The sequence below is a fragment of the Aegilops tauschii genome, chromosome 2 (genome assembly GCF_002575655.3).
Source record: "Aegilops tauschii subsp. strangulata cultivar AL8/78 chromosome 2, Aet v6.0, whole genome shotgun sequence".
NCBI lineage: Eukaryota > Viridiplantae > Streptophyta > Magnoliopsida > Poales > Poaceae > Aegilops > Aegilops tauschii.
Window position 1 is genome coordinate 361,343,718 of NC_053036.3, and position 22,051 is coordinate 361,365,768.

The 22,051-nt window shown below is 41.8% G+C and overlaps 1 protein-coding gene across 1 annotated transcript; it reads left to right on the top strand.

Moving 5' to 3' along the window:
• The first annotated feature begins 18,176 nt into the window (after positions 1-18,176).
• LOC109739740 (uncharacterized) lies at positions 18,177-18,695 on the top strand. Its single transcript, XM_020298793.1, has one exon. It carries the CDS (start codon positions 18,177-18,179, stop codon positions 18,693-18,695), a length of 519 nt encoding a protein of 172 aa, XP_020154382.1.
• The last annotated feature ends 3,356 nt before the right edge of the window (positions 18,696-22,051 follow it).

Genomic DNA, 22,051 nt, shown 5'->3' on the forward strand with positions numbered 1-22,051 from the left:
TAGTGGGTGAGTGGATTCAAGGCACAGACTCATGATAGATGCACATTAAAGGTTCCAAAATGTTCATCCACGGACATCTTACGAATAATAAAGCAGCAATTTTTAAGTACCATATCCTAACAGAGCAAAGATCAAGCTAAAAGACCAGTGGAAATCAACTCACCTGGACGTTGGTTTGAAGGGCAGAGCTGGCATCGTAGGCGACCTTACTGGCCTCGTACACCACCTTCATTTGCTCCATCATAAGGCCTGCTTGGCATATAGCTTCCTTAGCAGCACTTACTTGGTCCTCTGGGACATGATAGGTAATAAAGAGCGGAGTTGGTGGAACAAACGAGGCAGCTAGGGGATCTGAAGCATGGAGTTGCATGGACAAAGCAAGGACTTGAGCAGTCGATGCCGAAGGACGATCAGTCGACACAGGATCGGCAAAAGAAACAGAAGCCCAAATTGGATCTCTAGATTGCTGGATGACTGGTTCTGGCGCCGAAGTAAACTGAGACACCTTGCTGGCAGGCACCCTCCCGCTCGAAGTCCTGCCCTTTCTTCTCGTGTTCTTCTGAGGCACGTCTTCATGGTCGTCGTCATCTGGAAGTTCAATAACATTTGGTGGCGCTACAAAACACTCGACCATAAGTGTTCAGTCAACCAACAGAACAATTAACAAAGTGAGGGCAAGGCTGTGGAGTTGTACCTGCTCGAGAAGTGGCTGCATCTGTAGTCTCCTCGTCATCTTGCTCCTTGTCAATATTCATGGACATCCCAGAAGTAGCCGCACTGAAAGTTCCAAGTACCCACTCGGTCAAGCTAGTGAATGAGTCGACGATAACAGAAAGGACAAAGAGAAGAAGCAAACACTTACGCAGAAGCAACAGGGACATCCACCTTGATTTTGGGCAGGCCTTCCCGGGTTTCGATGGCGCGACCTTGAGCTGCTTCGCAGCTTTCTCTGACTTCTCAGGGGTAGACGTCCGAGTGTGCTTTGGAGCCTCTGCTTTGCCACGCCCACCCGCTAGGTCATGCGACTGCTTGGAACGCCGCTCGGAGCGGGGCGGCGAGTCGATCTCCTCACTGCTGCCAGAATTTTCGTTATCTTCATCACTTTCGTCTGGGGATTGCCAGTCGGAGCTTTCATCCGCACTCTCCTCTCCTTCCTGGAGCTGCTCCCCATTTGGCATCGAATACATCTTGGTGTAGATCTACAAGGCACAAGTCAACAAAAATCAGTCGGATTCAAGAGCAACTGCGAATCAAAGAGAGAAAGCACTCGGTGTTTTGAGCTTGACCTCTTCCGGCTCATGCTCAGCATCGAATGGCAGAACCCTCTTGGACCCCCTGGGGTTGTCCTTGTTCCCGGTTATGCTTCGCAGCCACTGAACCACCATCTCCTCGGTGACCTCCTCTGGGTGGACCCGAGCAGTGTCATCAGCGCCCGAGTACATCCACATCGGATGGTCGTGGGCTTGGAGAGGCTGGATACGTCGACTAAGGAACACTTCTAGCAAGTACATGCCAGTCACCCTCTCCCGGACTAATCTCACAACCTGGTCGACTAAATGTGAAACCTCGCCTTTCTCCTCCGAGGTCATGGTCAGCGAAGAAGGTAGGCGAGGTCGCTCCATGGTGAAAGGGGGGAGACCAGTCGACTGACCCGGAGTCGGAATGTCCTTGCAATAGAACCAGGTCAACTGCCATCCCCGAACTGACTCGGGAAGGGTAATGGAAGGAAAGGTACTCCTACCTCTGGTCTGAATCCCTAAGCCCCCGCACATCTGAATTACATGCGTCTTTTCATCAGTCGGATGGGCTTTCTTCAACGACTGAGATTGACAAGTAAAGATATGCTTGAACAGACCCAGTGTGGTTGACAACCCAGGAAATTTTCACACATCGAGATAAACGTAGCAAGATACGTGATGGTGTTCGGGGGGGAATGGTGGATTTGGGCACCAAAGAAGTTCAAGAAACCCCGGAAAAAAGGATGCTGAGGAAGGGAGAAACCACGGTCGACATGGGTTGCAAGAAGGACGCACTCACCCTCATGCGGCTGAGGTTCGAACTCGTTCGCCAGCAACCTCCAAGATCCGTGAGCAATCAAGCCAGAACTGGCCAGATCCTCCAAGTCCTCCTTCTGGATCATGGATTGAATCCAGTCCCCCTGGATCAAACCAGGCGGCAAACTAGACCTCGACGACGACCCCCGAGTCGTCTTCTTGACCTTCGCCGCCGTTGCCGCCTTCTTCGAGCGCTCCAGGGCAGCCGTCTTGTGCTTCCCCATGGCGGCGGAGTGCGCACAGGACGAGCGGAGACGACGAGAGCAGAGGAGAATGCGGTGGAGGAGCAGAGAAGGAAGAGATTGATTGAGGCGCACTGTGCAACGCATTGGCCCAAACGCTATTTGTGAGGCCACTTCCGAGTGGCTGGCGTGTGGGCCCGAGTAATCTAATCATATCCCGCAATAGTCGCTCGCTCGATACGTGGTGAAAAAGGCAGCGCGAGGATCAAGGCGCCCTTGTCTATCCACTCTAATAACTACGGCACGCTCCATCCCGCGGCTTCTCCAAAATTTTCAATCCCGTGAGATCCGGGAACCACAGAGCAACCAATCGCGCCAGGATTTCACGCCATAACAACACTCGAAGACCATCAACATAACTCACTCAACGGCTTCTGAATCGATCAAGGCGACTGAAACGAGGTTGAAGCTCCAGCATGATTTGCAGATTCCTGTGAAATGCCTCCGAAGCATGGAATAGAGTCGGGATCAGCTTCAACTCTTTTTTTTTCACTCGGACCTCAATCCGTTCGGGGGATAATGACGATGACATGTACCTAGGGTAGGGTCATAGGCCTGACGTAGACGCCCTACCCAAGAACACTGCCCCAAAGTCATAGACATTCAAAGTACAACAAGATATATCGACTGAAATCGCCCTGGAGTGCAATCCACTCGACCAGATGTCTCACTCGGGTACCCCAATTCCATTCGACCAAGATAGAGTCACTCGACCACACGAAGAATGACTCGGAGAACCGAAGGTCTAAAGCCACTCAGGATGGCAACGGTCAGACATTCACTCTGTAGTCTTAAAGGTCATTTATAGCTCTTTATAGCTGGCGTCACCAGTAACGCCTTGTCTTAATGTACATTGAACCCTGTGTAACTGAGGGCAGGAAGGGTCTGGTGCACTCTATATAAGCCACCCCCCTCCTCTGGCACAAGGGTTCACACCCCCTGTAACTCTCACACATAATCCAGTCGACCAAGCCTCCGAGCACTGAGACGTAGGGCTTTTACTTCCTCCGAGAAGAGCCTGAACTCGTAAATCTTGCGTGCACAACGTCACCGTAGCTAGGATCTTGCCTCCCCCTACGTACCCCCTATTCTTACTGTCAGACTTGCTCCCACGACAGTATCCTCCTTTGAATGATTCATGTGGCTTGACTTGGCACATGTTCACGCATGTAGTTGAATCAAAATCAACATAGCAACCATGATATTTATGTTCATGGTGATTTATATCCTACTCATGCTTGCACTCAATGTTGGTTAATCTCAATGCATGTTTATGACCGTTGTCGCTCTCTAGTTAGTCACTCCTCAATCTTTTGCTAGCCTTCACTTGTACTAAGCGGGAATACTGCTTGTGCATCCACTTCCTCAAACCAAAAGTTGTTCCAGATGAGTCCACCATACCTACCTATATGAAGTATTTACCTGTCGTTCCAAGTAAATTTGCATGTGCCAAACTCTAAACCTTCAAATAATAATCTGTTTTGTATGCCTGAATCGCTCATGTAGTGACTGGGGGCTGTCAGTATGTTCCATGCTAGGTGGTTTATTCTCACGATGCGTGTTTATTCACTTGTCATTCACGAGAAAGTGGCTGGTAATCGGGATGCCCAGTTCCATGCTCGAATCAAATCAATACATAATCATAAAACAAAACTCCCCAAGGACTGTTGTTGGTATGGACGGTACCCATGGATGCGGCTAGCCGTGGAGTGTGAATGTTGGTGGAGGGGGAGTAAAAAATTTACAATTCTGTTTAGGAACCGCCTATAATGTATCTAGCATGGAAGATAGCGAGATGTCTTGGTTGTTATGTTGACAATGAAAGCATACCGCTCAAAATTATACTCACCTCTGTTTTAAAAGTTCCGAGCTCTGGCACCTCTGCAAATCCCTGCTTCCCTCTGCGAAGGGCCTGTCTATTTACTTTTATTGTTGAGTCATCATCTTCTTATAAAAAACACCAGCTAGAGAGCACCACTGTCATTTGTATGCTTTTCTATTAATTCATATTGACTATGAGTGTGACTGGATCTCTTCTGCCATGCATTACAATGTCTAGTTAGCCCTTAATCTTTAGGGGTGCTCTGCATTTATGTTTTGCGGTCCCAGAAAGGGCTAGCGAGATAACATTTTGTCATATTGTAACATGATTGTTTTGAAAAAAGTGTTGACATCCGAGATTTATTATTATTTCTTGCTAGTTGATTATGCCATTAATATGAGTAAATGTGAGACCTAAATGTTATTGTGAGTATGGTTAGTTCATAATCTTTGATGAAAATCTAAATGCTGGCTATACATATTTGCAACAACAAGATCAAACAGAGCTTGTGAAAGTTTTTCATTATCACTTTCAGTTTGTCAACTGAATTGCTTAAGGACAAGCAATGCGTTAAGCTTGGGGGAGTTGATACGTCTCCATCGTATCTACTTTTCCAAACTCTTTTGCCATTGTTTTGGACTCTAATTTTCATGGTTTGAATGGAACTAACCCGGACTGACGCTGTTTTCAGCAGAATTGCCATGGTTTTATTTTTGTGTAGAAATAAAAGTTCTTAGATTGACCTAAAAATTTACGGAGAATATTTTTGGAATATATAAAAAATACTGGCGCAATAATTATCCAGAGAGGGCCACCGAGAGGCCACAAGCCCTGGGGGCGCGCCCTAAAGGCTTGTGGGCCCCCTGGACCTCCTCCGACCTCAATTCCAACTCCATATAACCCTATTCAGGGAGAGAAAAACAGAGAGAAGGATTCATCGTGTGTTACGATACGGAGCCGCCACCACCTCATGTTCTTCATCAGGAGGGCAAATCTGGAGTCCGTTTGGGGCTCTGAAGAGGGGGATTCGTGACCATCATCATCACCAACATTCCTCCACCAATTTCATGATGCTCACCGCCGGGAGTGAGTAATTCCATCGTAGGCCTGCTGGACGGTGATGGGTTGGATGAGATTTATCACGTAATCGAGTTAGTTTTGTTAGGGTTTGATCCCTAGTATCCACTATGTTCTAAGATTGATGTTGCTATGACTTTGCTATGCTGAATGCTTGTCACTAGGGCCTGAGTGCCATGATTTTAGATCTGAACCTATTATGTTTTCATGAATATATTTGTTTTCTTGATCCTATCTTGCAAGTTGTAGACACCTATTACGTATTATGATCCGCATACCCCAAGGTGACGATAATTGTCATTCTTTCCGGTGATTATCGTAGTTTGAGGAGTTCATGTATTCACTAAGTGCTAATGCTTTGTTCCGGTTCTATATTAAAAGGAGGCCTTAATATCCCTTAGTTTCCATTAGGACCCCGCTGCCACGGGAGGGTAGGACAAAAGATGCCATGCAAGCACGTATGACTATATACGGAATACATGCCTACATTATATTGATGAATTGGAGCTAGTTTTGTGTCACCCTGGGTTATAGCTGTTGCATGATGAATGCCATCCGACATAATTATCCATCACTAATCCGATGCCTGCGAGCTTTTCACATATTGATCTTTGCTAAGTTATTTTGCCGTTGCTACTATTACAATCACTACAAAACTATTACTGTTACTTTTGTCACCATTACCGCTATTTCCATTCTACTTTGCTACTAAAAACTTTGCTGCACATATTGAGTCTTTCATGTGTGGTTGAATTGACAACTTAATTAGCTGCTAATACTCGTGAATATTCTTTGGCTCCCCTTGTGCCGAATCAATAAATTTGGGTTGAATACTCTACCCTCTAAAACTGCTGCGATCTCCTATACTTGTGGGTTATCGTTGCGAGTTAATACCATGTGCAGTAAATTGGAAGGAATTTTCAAACATATTGGTGTCACGGCCTGGACACATGCATGGAGTGCCATGGCATTTAAATTTCAAAAAATAAAAAAAGATCAGAAACACATGAAACCTTGCTTGATGTAGTGTCATGCCACCAAGATGACGTGGTAAATTTTTTGGCAGGTTTGACGAAAGTTTGGACACACACTCCTCACAAACCGGAGCAACTCACTAGAAGGCTCGTGGTTCCGAGAGGGAACAATACATGTTTGATGACGAACAGGCGATAGCTTCCTCTTATGGCCTTCAAATTTTTTCTACAGTTAACATGCACTAATACAGCTATCATGTGAAAAATAGGAAAATTTCAGGGGTCATTTGACCTTTAAAGACACTTAAGTGATTTTCTAGCCATTTAATGATCGTAATTCAAATTTGAACTACATCTACATGCAATGGCTAACCATAACAGTTTGAAAAATCATATTTGTGTACTTGTGTGCGAGTTAATTCCATATGCACTAAATTGGAAGGAATTTTCAAACATATTGGTGTCATGGCCTGGACACATGCATGGAGTGACATGGCATTTAAATTCCAAAAAATTAAAAAAGATCAGAAACACATGAAACCTTGCTTGATGTAATGCCATGCCACCAAGATGATGTGGTAAAATTTTGGCATGTTTGACGAAAGTTTGGACACACACCCCTTACAAATCGGAGCAACTCACTAGAAGGCTCGTGGTTCTGAGAGGGAACAATGCATGTTTGACGACGAACGGACGATAGCTTCCTCTTATGCCCTTCAAAAAATTTCTACAGTTAACGTGCACTAATACAATTGTCATGTGAAAATTTGGAACAATCAGGGGTCATTTGACCTTTTAAAGACATTTAAGTGATTTTTTAGCCATTTAACGACCGTAATTCAAATTTCAACTACAACTACATGCAACGGCTAACCATAACAGTTTGAAAAATCATATTTGTGTACTTGTGTGCGAGTTAATTCCATGTGCAGTAAATTGGAATGAAATTTCAAACATATTGGTGTCACGGCCTGGACACATGCATGGAGTGCCATGGCATTTAAATTCCAAAAAATTAAAAAAAGATCAGAAATACATGAAACCTTGCTTGATGTAATGTCATGCCACCAAAATGATGTGGTAAATTTTTTGGCATGTTTGACGAAAGTTGGCCAACACACCCCTCAGAAACCGGAGCAAGTCGCTAGAAGGCTCGTGGTTCTGAGAGGGAACAATGCATGTTTGATGAGAACGGGTGATAACCCACAAGTATAGGGGATCGCAACAGTTTTTGAGGGTAAGTATTTAACCCAAATTTATAGATTCGACACAAGGGGAGCCAAAAAATATTTGAAGGTATTAGCAGTTGAGTTGTCAATTCAACCACACCTGGAGATTAATTATCTGCAGCAAAGTGATCAGTAGCAAAGTAGTTTGATACTTTTGATAGTAGTGACAGCAGCAACGGTAATAGTAACAGTGATAGCAGTAATTTTTAGCAAGTGTAACTTGATAGCAATAGTAACGCAGCAAGATCAATATAAATAAATTCGTAGGCATTGGATCGGTGTATTGTTGGATGATATTCATCATGCGACAGTTATAACCTAGGGCGATGCGGCAGTACCTCCAGTTCATCGATATAATGTAGGCATGTATTCCGTAAATAGTCATACGTGCTTTATTAAAAGAACTTGCATGACATCTTTTGTCCTACCCTCCCGTGGCAGCGGGGTCCATATTGGAAACTAAGGGATATTAAGGCCTCATTTTAATAGATAACCGGAACAAAGCATTAACACATAGTGAATACATGAACTCCTCAAACTACGGTCATCACCGGGAGTGGGCCTGGTTGTTCTCACTACGGGGTTGCCGGATCATAACACGTAGTAGGTGACTATAACTTGCAAGATCGGATCTAAAACATGGATATGATGATGAATTCAGAAACGAATCAGATCTGAGTTAATGGCACCCGGGCCCAAAGTGACAAGCATTAAGCATAGCAAAGTCATAGCAACATCAATCTAAGAACATAGTGGATACTAGGGATCGGGCCCTAACAAAACTAACTCGATTACATGATGAATTTCATCCAACTCCTCACCGACCAGCGAGCCTACGAAGGAATTACTCACTCCCGGTGGGGAGCATCATGGAATTGGCGATGGAGATGGGTTGGTGATGACGAAGAACGAAGATCCCCCTCTCCGGAGCCCCAAACGAACTACGGATCTGCCCTCCCGAGGAAGAACAGGGCTTGGTGGCGGCTCCGTCTCATGGATCGCGATAATTCTTTCTCCCTTATTTTTTCTAGAAATATGTGAATTTATAGTATCAGGGGGGTCGTCAGCGGGGCCACCAGGTGGGTAAAACCCACCTGGGCGTGCCAGGACAGGGGGGCGTGCCCTAGTGGGTTGTGCCCAACCAGGGGCCTCTCTCTGGTGGGTCTTGGCTCCAAAAATCCTTATTTATTCCATAAAAAATCCTCGCAAAGTTTCGTTCCATTCCGAGAACTTTTATTTCTGCACAAAAACAACACCATGGTAGTTCTGCTGAAAACAGCATCAGTCCGGGGTTAGTTTCATCCAAATCATGCAAATTAGAGTCCAAAACAAGAGGAAAAGCATGAGAAAAGTAGATACGTTGGAGACGTATCAACTCCCCCAAGCTTAAACATTTGCTTGTCCTCAAGCAATTCAGTTGATAAACTGAAAGTGAGAAAGAAAAACTTTTACGAACTCTTTTGCTCTTGTTTGCATAAATAAGCTTAAACAACATCCAGGTTTTCAGCCAGCCTTATAACTAACCATGTCAACAATAACTCTTAAAGATTATAATGATTCATATCAATGACATAATCAGCTAGCGAGCAATAATAAGAAATCTCAAAAGGCAACACGTTATCAAAACAACCATGATATAATATGACAATAGTGGTATCTCGCTAGCCCTTTCTGAGACCACAAAACATAAATGCAGAGCACCTCCAAAGTTCAAGCAGCGACTAAACATTGTAATTCATGGTAGAAAAGATCCAGTCATGATGCACCCAACATTAGCTATACACAATGCATAAATCATGACAGTTGTGCTCTACTCAGTTTCTGGCGCTTGTTTTTAGAAAGTGGTGACACAACATAAAAGTAAATAGAAAGTCCCTTCGTAGAGGGAAGTAGTGATTTGCAGAGGTGCCAGAGCTCAATTTTTGAAACAGAGATAAATGATAATTTTGAGACATGCCCCCTTCTCATTCACTTCACGACCATCAGTTATCAACATCTTCCATGCTAAGCACGCTAGTGGCGGTCCCCAAGCAGAAAGTAAAAGTTTTGACTCCATTGGGAGTTTTTGTTTGATTATTCAAGAGATGAACTCTTTTTCATATTTGCAATTTGGGACTGGGCATCCCTAATACCGCCCATTTCCTCGTGCGATGGCGAGTGAATAAACACTCGACCTGAGGATAACATGCTTAGCACAGAAGATATCGACCACCTCCAGTCGTTCCACGAACGATCCAGGCACACAAAACGGATAATTTTTTAGAAGTTTTTAGAGGTGGCACATGCAAATTTACTTGGGACGGCAGGGTACCGTATGTAGGTAGGTATGATGGACTCATCCAGAATAACTTTGGGTTCAAGGTTTTGATGTACAAGCAGAATTCCCACTTAGTATAGGCGAAGGCTAGCAATTAAGAGTGGGAAGCGGCCAGCTAGAGAGCAACAACGATCATGACCAGGCATTATGCATAAGTAACATTGGACACTAGCATGAGTAGGATATGAACACCATGAACATAAACATTATAGAGGCTATGTTGGTTTTGATTAAACTACATGCATGAACATGTACCAAGTCAAGCCACTCGAACATTTAGAGGAGGATACCATATCATCATACTACGTCACAATCATTTTAACGCTATGTTGATATCCAAGATAAATCATTATCAACTCCCAGCTACTTATGCATGGCATGAGAAACTATAATATCTAATTTTGATTGCAAACATGTTTAATCATAATGGGATGAAGCCTGAATACTAGGTTAAACATATTTACACAGACAGAACAAGTCGAGTTCATACCAGTTTCTCTTTGCCACGGCCAGCTCATCGAATATTGTCATTATTGCCTTTCACTTGCACGACCGAATGATATGAAAATAATAATACTAGTGCAAGAGTGCCATGGACTAAGCTGGAATCTGCAAGCATTTTATTCAATGGGAGAAGACAAGGTAAAATGGGCTCTTTATTAGTTCAACAGTTATTCATATGAGAGCCACTCAACATTTTCATCGTGGTCTTCTCCTCGGCACAACTCGAATAAAAAGAAAAAATTCAGAGAAACACACTGAAATATTTTTGGAGTTTTTGGTTTTCCTTAACAAGGAAATAGAAAGCAAAAATGAGAAAAACTATTTACACGGGAGAGCTCCCAACAAGCAAAAGAAGAACAAGGAAATCTTTTTGGATTTTCTTTTTAATACTACTACTAAGCATGCATAGGAAGTAAATTACTACAACTATTTTTTTTGGTTTTTTCTGAAGTTTTTCAAACACACAAGAAGAAAGCAAGAAAATAAATCTAAGCATGGATGATAGAATGAAAAAGTGTGAGCACCGACAGACAGAATGATATGTAGACATGAACATAATGTCGGTGAGAAACACATACTCCCCCAAGCTTAGGCTTTTGGCCTAAGTTGGTAATCAATCAGTAGCCTGGAGGGTAGTAGGGATCCAAAGGAGCGGGCATCCACTCATCCCACTACGGAGGTGCCTGTGCAGCCTCGGCAGCAGCCGGAGCGTTCCAGTAAGCAAGGATGTATGCATGCATAATCCGGTATCCGCCCCTGGCAAGAGAATCAAACAAAGCAGGTGCAGGCAAGGGGATAACATCACGAGTGTCAATGTTATAAACCAAGTTATAAGGAATGGCAAGATCAGAACGGTCATGTGCAAGAAAGTGATGGTGATGCATGGTTGCACGGTCTAGGTAAACCGTGGTAAGAGGGACATCATGAGGGCGTATCGCAACCTCGAAGTGATCAGCCAAACGAGTGCCAAAAATCCCACCATGTATTTTTCCCTAGGATTTATTAAGATGGAGGCGACGAGCCACAATAGCTCCCAAGCTATAAGTGTTGTCGCCCTCTATTGCGCAACATAAAACAGCAAGGTCTGGTGAACTAAGTGCACCCACCTTTTCCCTATCAAGCAAGCATTTGGTAATAAAGAGTGCAAAGTAACGAACAACAGGAAAATGTAAGCCACCGGCAGTGATGGCTGACACTCTCCTCTCATCACCCACTGTCAAAGTGCGACAGAAATCCTCAAACTCAGCCGGCCTAGGCTCAGCCAAGCTCCCATCAGACGGGATCATGCATATGTCACAAAATTCAGTAAGTGGTATCTGGTGGTTTTCATCATATAAATCAAAGCTCACTTCAGGAGGATTATTTCTAGGCAAGAATGTAAAGCTTTGAACAAAGACATTTGTTAGGATTTGGTTGGTCACACTTATGTGCGATGAAGTCAGTGAGACCGGCATTGGCAATAAATTGCATGAACTCCTCATGAATTCCGGCTTCTTGCAGGAACGGGACATGCGGCCATTCGCATGGCCGTACCTCCGTCAACCTCCGAAGGTGGAGATCATTGTCAGAAGACTCCCCAATAACACCCTTGGAGTTCTTCCTAGAGCCAAATTTCCTAAAGATATTCATGTTCGCGTACAATTTTTCCTATGAACAAAAATCTGAATTTTTAGTTCACAAATTTTTCCAACAAAACTTCACAAAACTAATAGCAACTACTCATAGGGATACATAGAGTCCATAGCAAGCATTCAAACTACTTAGAAGAATTGAACATGCAAGCACATCTACAGCGAGTAGCTATTTATTCAAAGTATAAACCACTAAAACAAAAACTAATTGGACAAATGATGGAGTCACATACCAAGCAACAATCCCCCGAAACAGTTTTCGAAAAGGAGCTTCGAGCAAAGAGATCAAAAATGGCAGCAAAATGGGCAATAACACGGGAGAGAGAGCAATGGGGATTTTTTTTATGGAGGTGAGTGATGATGTGAGATGAAGAGGTAAGTGAGAGGGCCCACGTGGGGACCACAACCCACCAGGGCGCGCCTAGGTGGGTTGTGCCCACCTGGTGCACCTCCCTCTGGTAATTTTTGTACCAAAAATTCTTAAATATTCAGGAAAAAATCATATAAAATTTTCAGGGCATTCTGAGAACTTTTATTTTTGGGTCATTAAATTCAGAAAACAGACAAAACATGGCATTTTATTTTATTTAACTAATAAAAACAGAAAACAAAAAGTAAAGGCAGAAGGTAGTGCTTACTAAATTCATCAACTTCATACCGGTCAAAAATGATTCATTAATAAGGTTGATCAGGTCTTATTAACAACCACTTTCGATTATTATGAAACCGAAGAACTTTTGTAAATCACTAAGTTACCTCAATGGGGATTTGCATTTCCCCAACAATGAGCATTTCATATTTCTTTTTAACAGTAGGTAGAGGTATTTGAAAACTTCCAATAGTGATTGTCGGAGATTTTTCAATAACATTAATACCATTCACTTGAAATTGTTTCTTCAGAAAGTGCACCGTATGCTCATTACCATTAATATGAAAAGTGACCTTGCTTTTATTGCAATCAATAACAGCCCCTGCAGTATTCAAGAAGGGTCTAAAGGATAATCGACATGTTTTCGTCCTCAGGCATCTCAAGTATAACAAAGTCAGTCAAAATAGTAACATTAGCAACAACAACGGGCACATCCTCACAGATACCGATAGGTATGGTAGTTGATTTATCATCCATTTGCAAAGATATTTCAGTAGGTGTGAGTTTATTCAAGTCAAGTCTTTTATATAAAGAGAAAGGCATAACACTAACACCAGCTCCTAAGTCACACAAAGCAGTTTTCACATAATTCTTTTTGATAGAGCAAGGTATAGTTGGTATTCTCGGATCTCCAAGTTTTTTAGGTACTCCATCTTTAAAAGTATAATTAGAAAGCATAGTGGAGATTTCAGCTTCCGGTATTTTTCTCTATTTTGTGATGATGTCTTTCACGTACTTTGCATAAGGAGGCATTTTCACGATATCAGCAAGCGGGTACGCAAAAAGACTGGCCTCAACATTTCAGCAAAGCGTTCAAATTCTTCATCATCTTTCCTTTTAGTTGACTTAGGTGGAAATGGCATAGGTTTTAGAACCCACGGTTCTCTTTCTTTACCGTGTTTTCTATCCACAAAGTCTCTTTTATCATACCTTTTATTCTTAGGTTGTGGGTTATCGAGATCAACAGGTGGTTCTATCTCAACATCATTGTCTGGTTCTTTATCATTGTTTGGTTGAGAGTCTTCATGAACCTCATCATTATCTTTTTCATTATCACTAGGTAAGTGTTCATTACCAGATTGAGTTTCAGCATCAGAGATAGAAATTTCATTTTCATTATCAGGAGGTTTTTCTATTTCAGGTTCACTAGAAGTGTGCAAAGTCCTATCATTTTTCTTTTTCTTTTTCTTTTTAGAAGGACTAGGTGCACTAGTGTTGTTTCTTTGTGAATCTTGTTCAATTCTTTTAGGGTGTCCCTCAAGATAAAGTGGTTCCTGAGTCATTTTACCTCCTCTAGTTGCAACTCTAACAGCAAAGTCATGCAAATTAGATTCATTTCATCAAGCAATTCTCTTTGTGATTTAGCAACTTGTTCTAACTAAGTTTGAACCATAGAAGCATGTTTTCCAACACCTCTAACATCATTTGAGATTCTAAACAGCAAGTCACTCAAGCGAGCAATCATATCAGAATTATATTTCAACTGTTTTCATAACATTTGCAGTGAAGTGATCTTGTTTTCTAATGTAGTTTTCAAACTCATAAAGGCATTGACTAGGATGCATATTGTGGGGATTATCATTTTCATTGAACTTCATTAGAGAATTTACCTCTACCACCTTAGGCAATGGTGGTGTATTAAGCCCATGTATTTCTTCAATAGGAGGTAAATTTTTAACATCCTCAGCTTTAATACCTTTTTCCTTCATTGATTTCTTTGCCTCTTGCATATCTTCGGGACTGAGATATAATATACCCCTCTTCTTCGGAGTGGGTTCAGCCGGTGGTTCAGAAAGAGTCCAATCATCATAATTTTTCAATATATTATTCAATAATTCTTCAGCCTGAGCAATAGTTTGTTCCCTGAAAACACAACCATCACAACTATCTAGGAAGTCCCTAGAAGCATCGGTTAGTCCATTATAGAAGATATCAAGTATTTCATTTTTCTTAAGAGGATGATCAGGAAAAGCATTAAATAATCTGAGAAGCCTCCCCCAAGCTTGTGGGAGACTCTCTTCTTTAATTTGCACAAAGTTAAATATTTCCTGTAAGGCAGCTTGTTACATATGAGCAGGAAAATATTTTTCAGAGAAGTAATAAATCATATCCTGGGGACTACGCACACAACCAGGAGCAAGAGTATTGTACCAAGATTTAGCATCACCTTTTAATGAGAAAGGAAATAATTTGAGAATAAAGTAATAGTGAGTCTTCTCATCATGAGTAAAAAGGGTGGCTATATCATTCAACTTAGTAAGATGTGCCACAACAGTTTCAGTTTCATAACAATGGAAAGGATCAGATTCAACCAAAGTAATTAACTCTAGGTCGACAGAGAATTCATAATCTTTATCAGCAATACAGATAGGTGAAGTAGCAAACTTAGGATCACATTTCATTCTAACATTCAGAGATTTTTCTTTATACTTGCATAGTAATTTCTCTAGATCATCTCTATCATTGCAAGCAAGAATATCTCTAGTTGCTTCTTCACTCATAACATAACCTTCCGGTACCTTAGGCAATTCATATCTAGTAATGCTAGTTCTAGCAGGTGTTTCAGGAGTTTCAGTTTCAAGCTCATCATCAGATTCAACAACATCATGTTGTATAACTCTAGCAATTTGTTTATCAAGAAATCACCAAGTGGCACATCATTATCAAGCAAGGTACTAGCATCATCATAAGCATCATTCATATTAGAGGTAGCATCGTCAATAACTTGCGACATATTAGGATTAATAGCATGTGGTGCTGTTGCAAGTTTACTCATAATAGAAGGTGAATCTAAAGCAGAACTGGATGGCAGTTTCTTACCTCCCCTCGTACTTCAGGGAAATATCTTCGGTTTAGGATCCTTCAGATTCTTCATAGTGATAATATGATAATAATCCCAAGTGACTCAACAAATATAGCTATGCTCCTCGGCAACGGCGCTAGAAAAAGGTCTTGATAACCCACAAGTATAGGGGATCGCAACAGTTTTCGAGGGTAAGTATTTAACCCAAATTTATAGATTCGACACAAGGGGAGCCAAAGAATATTTGAAGGTATTAGCAGCTGAGTTGTCAATTCAACCACACCTGGAGATTAATTATCTACAGCACAGTGATCAGTAGCAAAGTAGTTTGATAGTTTTGATAGTAGTAACATCAGCAACGGTAACAGTAACAGTGATAGCAGTAATTTGTAGCGAGTGTAACAGTGATGATAGCAATAGTAACGCAACAAGATCAATATAAATAAATTCATAGGCATTGGATTAGTGTCTTGTTGGATGATATTCGTCATGTGACAGTTATAACCTAGGGCGATGCGGCACTAGCTCCAGTTCATCGATATAATGTAGGCATGTGTTCCGTAAATAGTCATACGTGCTTTATTAAAAGAACTTGCATGACATATTTTGTCCTACCCTCCCGTGGCAGCGGGGTCCATATTGGAAACTAAGGGATATTAAGGCCTCCTTTTAATAGAGAACCAGAAAAAAGCATTAACAAATAGTGAATACATGAACTCCTCAAACTACGGTCATCACCGGGAGTGGGCCCGGTTGTTGTCACTCTGGGGTTGCCGGATCATAACACGTAGTAGGTGACTATAACTTGCAAGATCGGATCTAAAACATGGATATAATGATGAATTCATAAACGGTTCAGATCTCGGTTCATGGCACTCGGGCCCAAAGTGACAAGCATTAAGCATAGCAAAGTCATAGCAACATCAATCTAAGAACACAGTGGATACTAGGGATCGGGCCCTAACAAAACTAACTCGATTACATGATGAATCTCATCCAAATCCTCACCGACCAGCGAGCCTACGAAGGAATTACTCACTCCCGGTGGGGAGCATCATGGAATTGGCGATGGAGATGTGGTGATGACGAAGAACGAAGATCCCCCTCTCCGGAGCCCCAAACGGACTCCAGATCTGCCCTCCCGAGGAAGAATAGGGCTTGGCGGCGGCTCCGTCTCGTGGATCATGATAATTCTTTCTCCCTTATTTTTTTCTGGAAATATGTGAATTTATAGTACCAGGGGAGTCGTCAGCGGGGCCACCAGGTGGGTACAACCCACCTAGGCGCGCCAGGAGAGGGGGGCACGCCCTGGTGGGTTGTGCCCAACCAGGGGCCCCTCTCTGGTGGTTCTTGTTTCCAAAAATCCTTATTTATTCCATAAAAAATCCTCGCAAAGTTTTGTTCCATTCCGAGAACTTCTATTTCTGCACAAAAACAACACCATGGTAGTTTTGCTGAAAACATCGTTAGTCCGGGGTTAGTTTCATCTAAATCATGCAAATTAGAGTCCAAAACAAGAGTAAAAGCGTGAGAAAAAGTAGATATGTTGGATACGTATCAACGGGCGATAGCTTCCTCCTATGAATTATTCACTTGTTATTGAACCATTTGATGTTTGGGGCTTTGATTATATGGGACCTTTTCCTTCCTCTAATGGGTGTACACATATTTTGGTTGTTGTTTGTTATGTTACTTAGTGGGTAGAAGCTATTCCAACTAGCAGTGCTGATCATAACACCTCCATTAAAATGCTTAAAGAAGTTATTTTCCCGAGGTTTAAAGTCCCTAGATATTTAATGAAGGATGGTGGTTCACATTTTATTCATGGTGCTTTCCGTAAACTTCTTGCTAAATATGATGTCAACCATAGATTTGCATCACCCTATCACCCTCAATCTAGAGGTGAAATTGAACTTAGAAATAGAGAAATAAAATTAATATTACAAAAAACTGTCAATAGGTCCCGAAAGAATTGGTCTAAGAAACTTGATGATGCACTTTGGGCCTATAGAACAACTTATAAAAATCCTATGGGTATGTCCCCATACAAAATGGTTCATGGAAAAGCTTGTCATCTGCCTCTTGAGTTAGAACACAAAGCATATTGGGCAATTAAAGAACTCAACTATGAATTCAAACTTGCCGGTGAAAAGAGGTTATTTGATATTAGCTCACTAGATGAATGGAGAACCCAAGCCTATGAAAATGCCAAACTATTCAAAGTAAAAGATGGCATGATAAAAGAATCCAAAAGCGGGAATTCAAAGTTGGTGAATATGTTCTACTATACAATTCTCGTTTTATTTTATTTTTTGCAAGAGAACTTCTTTACAAATGGGAAGGTCCATATATCACCAAAGAAGTATATCGCTCTGGAGGTATTAAGATCAATAATACCGAAGGCACTAATCCGAAGGTGGTCAATGGACAAAGAATTAAGCACTATATCTCAGGTACACCTATTAATTTTGAAACTAATATTATTCAAACTATGACACCGGAGGAATACATAAAAGAGACCTTCCAAAACACTCCAGAACCCTGAAAAGGAAGAGGTACGTGATACTGTAAGTAAACGGACTCCAAAAATTTTGCAAAAATATTTTCTGTCAGTTTTGGAATATTAGAAAAATAAGAAATAACCGGGAAGGCAACCCAGGTGCCCACTAGGCACCATGGTGCGCTTGCCCCACCTGACGCGCCCTGGTGGGTAGTGGGCCCCTCGGGCACCTTCTCGACTCCGTTTTCCTGGAGTATACTTGTTTCCCAAGATAAAAAGTCTTTATATACTCCCCCAGATGTATTGACCACCGCATCGCGGAAATATCCCCTGTTCTTGTTCCGGGCTGTTTTTTTTGAGAGATCTAGATCGCCATGGCCGCTCCAAGCTCCTCCGGGGACAATTTCTTCGAGAGGGTAACGAATCCCTACTTGTCGGAGGTGACGAAGCACCCTCAAGCCATTGAGTTGCGTGAGGGGGTGCTCCACATCCGAGATGTTCAATGGCCCAAGATGATGAGAAGCATGGAGGCCAGGCTCGAGGCGATGGAGCAGGAGATCTTCAAGTGCCAAGGGATGGTGGAGCATGGACTCAGTGCCAATCACTCCATGATCACAGAATTCACCTGTGATCGCAAGGTGGATGGTCGGTCTATGAAGGACATCGTCTTCACCTTCAATGAGCAAATCAATTTTCCGCAAAGCCAAATCTATGATCTCCAAGATCAGGTTTTTGAGTATGAAGCAAGATTTAGAGGTATGAGTTTAGCTGCCAGTTGCAGGACTCAGGAGACTCGTGCTTCCTCTTATGATGGTGAACCGCTGCCATGGAAGCCGGAGGACAAGTTTGCCTCTACCTCATCACCACCACCATCACCAAAGAAGGAGACTTAAGCACATGGGTATGGACACTCCCCTTGGCTTGTGCCAAGCTTGGGGAGATTCCCTGGTATCGTATCACCATCACTTTTATTACCTTTACCTATCTTAGTTCGATCTGTAGTTATTTCGTGATTTAGTTGAATAAAAGTTTAGTATGATCTATTTTCGAGTGCTAGTTTCATGATCTATCTATCAATGTAATCGAGTGAGAGTTATATAATAAATATTAGTTTGAGTTTTTGCTTCTTCTTTTTTAATCAAAATAAAGGAAATAATAAAAGGATCATATGATAATCTTATGGTAAGTAATGACACCACATAAGGAAAAGTATAAGTGGTAAAATTTATTGAAAATTGACAAACATAGCATTGGTTAATGATGCAATTAATGAAAGAATTAATAAGGGAAGAGAAGATTCACATGAAAATATACCATCTTGGACATCTTTTATGATTGTGAGCCCCCATTAAATATTTTATGACAAATTGTTGACGTTGGACAAGGAAGACAACGTAATGATTTATGTTTGTTCATATTCACATAGAAGTTATATTGTCATAGATCCTCTAACATGTGGTGCTTTCTCAATATCTTTGCTAGCCAAAAATTCATACTAAGTAGAGATACTACTTGTGCTGCCAAAACCCTTAAACCCAAATCCATGTTTTGAGAGTCCAACATACCTACCTATGGATTGAGTAAGATCCTTCAAGTATGTTTTCATTGGTGCATAAGGCAATAAAAATGCTTCTAAATGCAATATAATGTGACGTCCTTTTGCATTAAGAGATTGTGCATACAAAACCAAAAGGCGCATGACAACCTCTGCGAAGGGCCTATCTTTTACTTTTATGTATTTACTTTTTATGGAAGAGCCAAGGTATCCTTCTCTATTCCTTTTTTTAATTTTCTCTTTTGCAAGCATCATGTGGTGGGGAAAGATCTAGACACATATATCCAGTTGGATGTGAGTCATCATGAGTTATTATTGTTGACATCACCCTTGAGGTGAATAAGTTGGGAGGGAAACTATAAGCCCCTATCTTTCTATGTGTCTGGTTGAAACTTTTTTACTCATGTATATGTTGTGAGTGTTAGCAATCATAGAAGACTAAATGATGGTTGAGTATGTGGACTTGCCAAAAGGCTCCGATACGAGACTCTTCCTGAAATATGATAAATTGTAATTGCAAAGTTGACTAAGAACATAGTTTGTTGGTTTTTAATAAAGTTTATGCTTTATACTTCGATGTTGTGATGAATTATTACTTGCTCATGAGAAGTTTTATGATAAAGTTTTATAATAAATTTTATTGTTGTTATAATAATAAGCATGATGCTACTATGTCTGTATTTTGTTTTTATCAAAACCTCTCTCTCTAAACATGTGGACATGATTTTCGATATCGGCTTTCGCTTGAGGACAAGCAAGGTCTAAGCTTGGGGGAGTTGATACGTCCATTGCATCCTGTTTTTCTACTGTTATTTATAGTGTTTTTATGCAATATAACAGTTTGTGGAGTAATTCCAATGCATTTTCTCTCATAATATGCAAGGTTTACACAAAGAGGGAGAATGCCGGCAGCTGGAATTTTGGAACTGAAAAAGCTATGTCACAGATACCTTTTCTGCACATCTCCAAATGAGCTGAAATTTCACGGAGAATTATTTTGGAATATATAAAAATACTGGAGAAAAGAACTACCAAAGGGGGCCACCCAGGTGCCCACTAGGCATCAGGGCGCGCCACCCCCTCCAGGTGTGCCCTGGTGGGTAGTGGGGACCTAGGCCCACCTCTGGTGCCCATCTTCTGGTATATGAGGTCTTTTGACCTAGAAAAAAATAAGGAGAGGAATTTCGGGACAGAGCGCCGCCGTCTCGAGGCGGAACTTGGGCAGGAGCACTTTTGCCGGAGTGATTCCGGCGGGGAAACTTCCCTCTCGGAGAGGGAAATCGAAGTCACCGTCATCACCAACAACCGTCTCTTCTTTGGGAGGCCGATCTTCATCAACATCTTCAACAACACCATCTCATCTCAAACCCTAGTTCATCTCTTGTGTTCAATCTTTGTATCAAAACATCAGATTGGTACCTGTGGGTGACTAGTAGTGTTGACTACATCTTGTAGTTGATGCTAGCTGATTTATTTGGTGGAAGATTATATGTTCAGATCCATTATGATATTTATTACTTCTCTCATCTTGAGCATGAATATGTTGTGTCAGTAGTTACTTTTGTTCATGAGGACACGGGAGAATTATGTTGCAAGTAATCATGTGAATTTGATATGTGTTCGATATTTTGATGATATGTATGTTGTGATTCCCTTAGTGGTGTTATGTGAACGTAGACTACATGACACTTCACCATCTTTGGGCCTAAGGGAATGCATTGTGGAGTAATTATTAGATGATAGGTTGCTAGAGTGACAGAAGCTTAAACCCTAGTTTATGCGCTATTCCGTAAGGGGCTGATTTGGATCCACATGTTTCATTCTATGGTTAGATTTTATCTTAATACTTCTTTCTTAGTTGCGGATTCTTGCGAGGGGGGGTTAACCATAAGTTGGAGGCTTGTTCAAGTAAGAACAACACCCAAGCACCGGTCCACCCACATATCAAATTGTCAAAGTAGCGAACGCAAATCAAACCAACATGATGAAAGTGACTAGATGAAATTCCTATGTGTCCTCGAGAACGTTTTACTTATTATCTGAGATTATTCCGGCCTGTCCTTTGCTACAAAAAGGATTAGGCTACCTTGCTGCACTTATGTTTACTATTGTTACTTGTTACTTGCTACAAATTATTTTTCTATCAAACTACCTGTTACCGACAATTTCAGTGCTTGCAGAAATTAGCTTGCTGAAGACTACTTATCATTTCCTTTTGCTCCTCGTTGGGTTTGACACTCTTACTTATCGAAAGGACTACGATCGATCCCCTATACTTGTGGGGAATCAAAGACCATGGGCCTGCAATGGGAGAACGCGATACGCCACCCACGAGCACACAATGTGGCCTCCGATAAAACCACCTTTCTTAAAGCGAGCAGTGGCCTATGCCCAACATTGACCTCTGGAGTCGGCTTGGTGAGCAGAGCCCACTAAAAAAACTTCTGCGGAGGGTCGTTCATGAAGGCTGGCAGGTCATCGCCAAGACCTTCCACGTAGAACCAAGACTTATGCCACTCCCAGACAGACTTTGGGACGTCGAAGGAAAAGAACATGGAATTGGGGCAGAGCTACAGGATGGCACCCCCGAGATCGTAGACGGTGCCCTCATTCGATTGAACGCATACCCAGAAAAAATAATGGAACAACTCAAAATGTGGAGCTGTCCCAAGATAGCACTCACAGAAGGTGATG

Coding starts and splice junctions, on each gene's coding strand:
- LOC109739740 (XM_020298793.1), top strand. CDS start 18,177: ATGGCCGCTCCAAGCTCCTCCGGGGACAATTTCTTCGAGAGGGTAACG.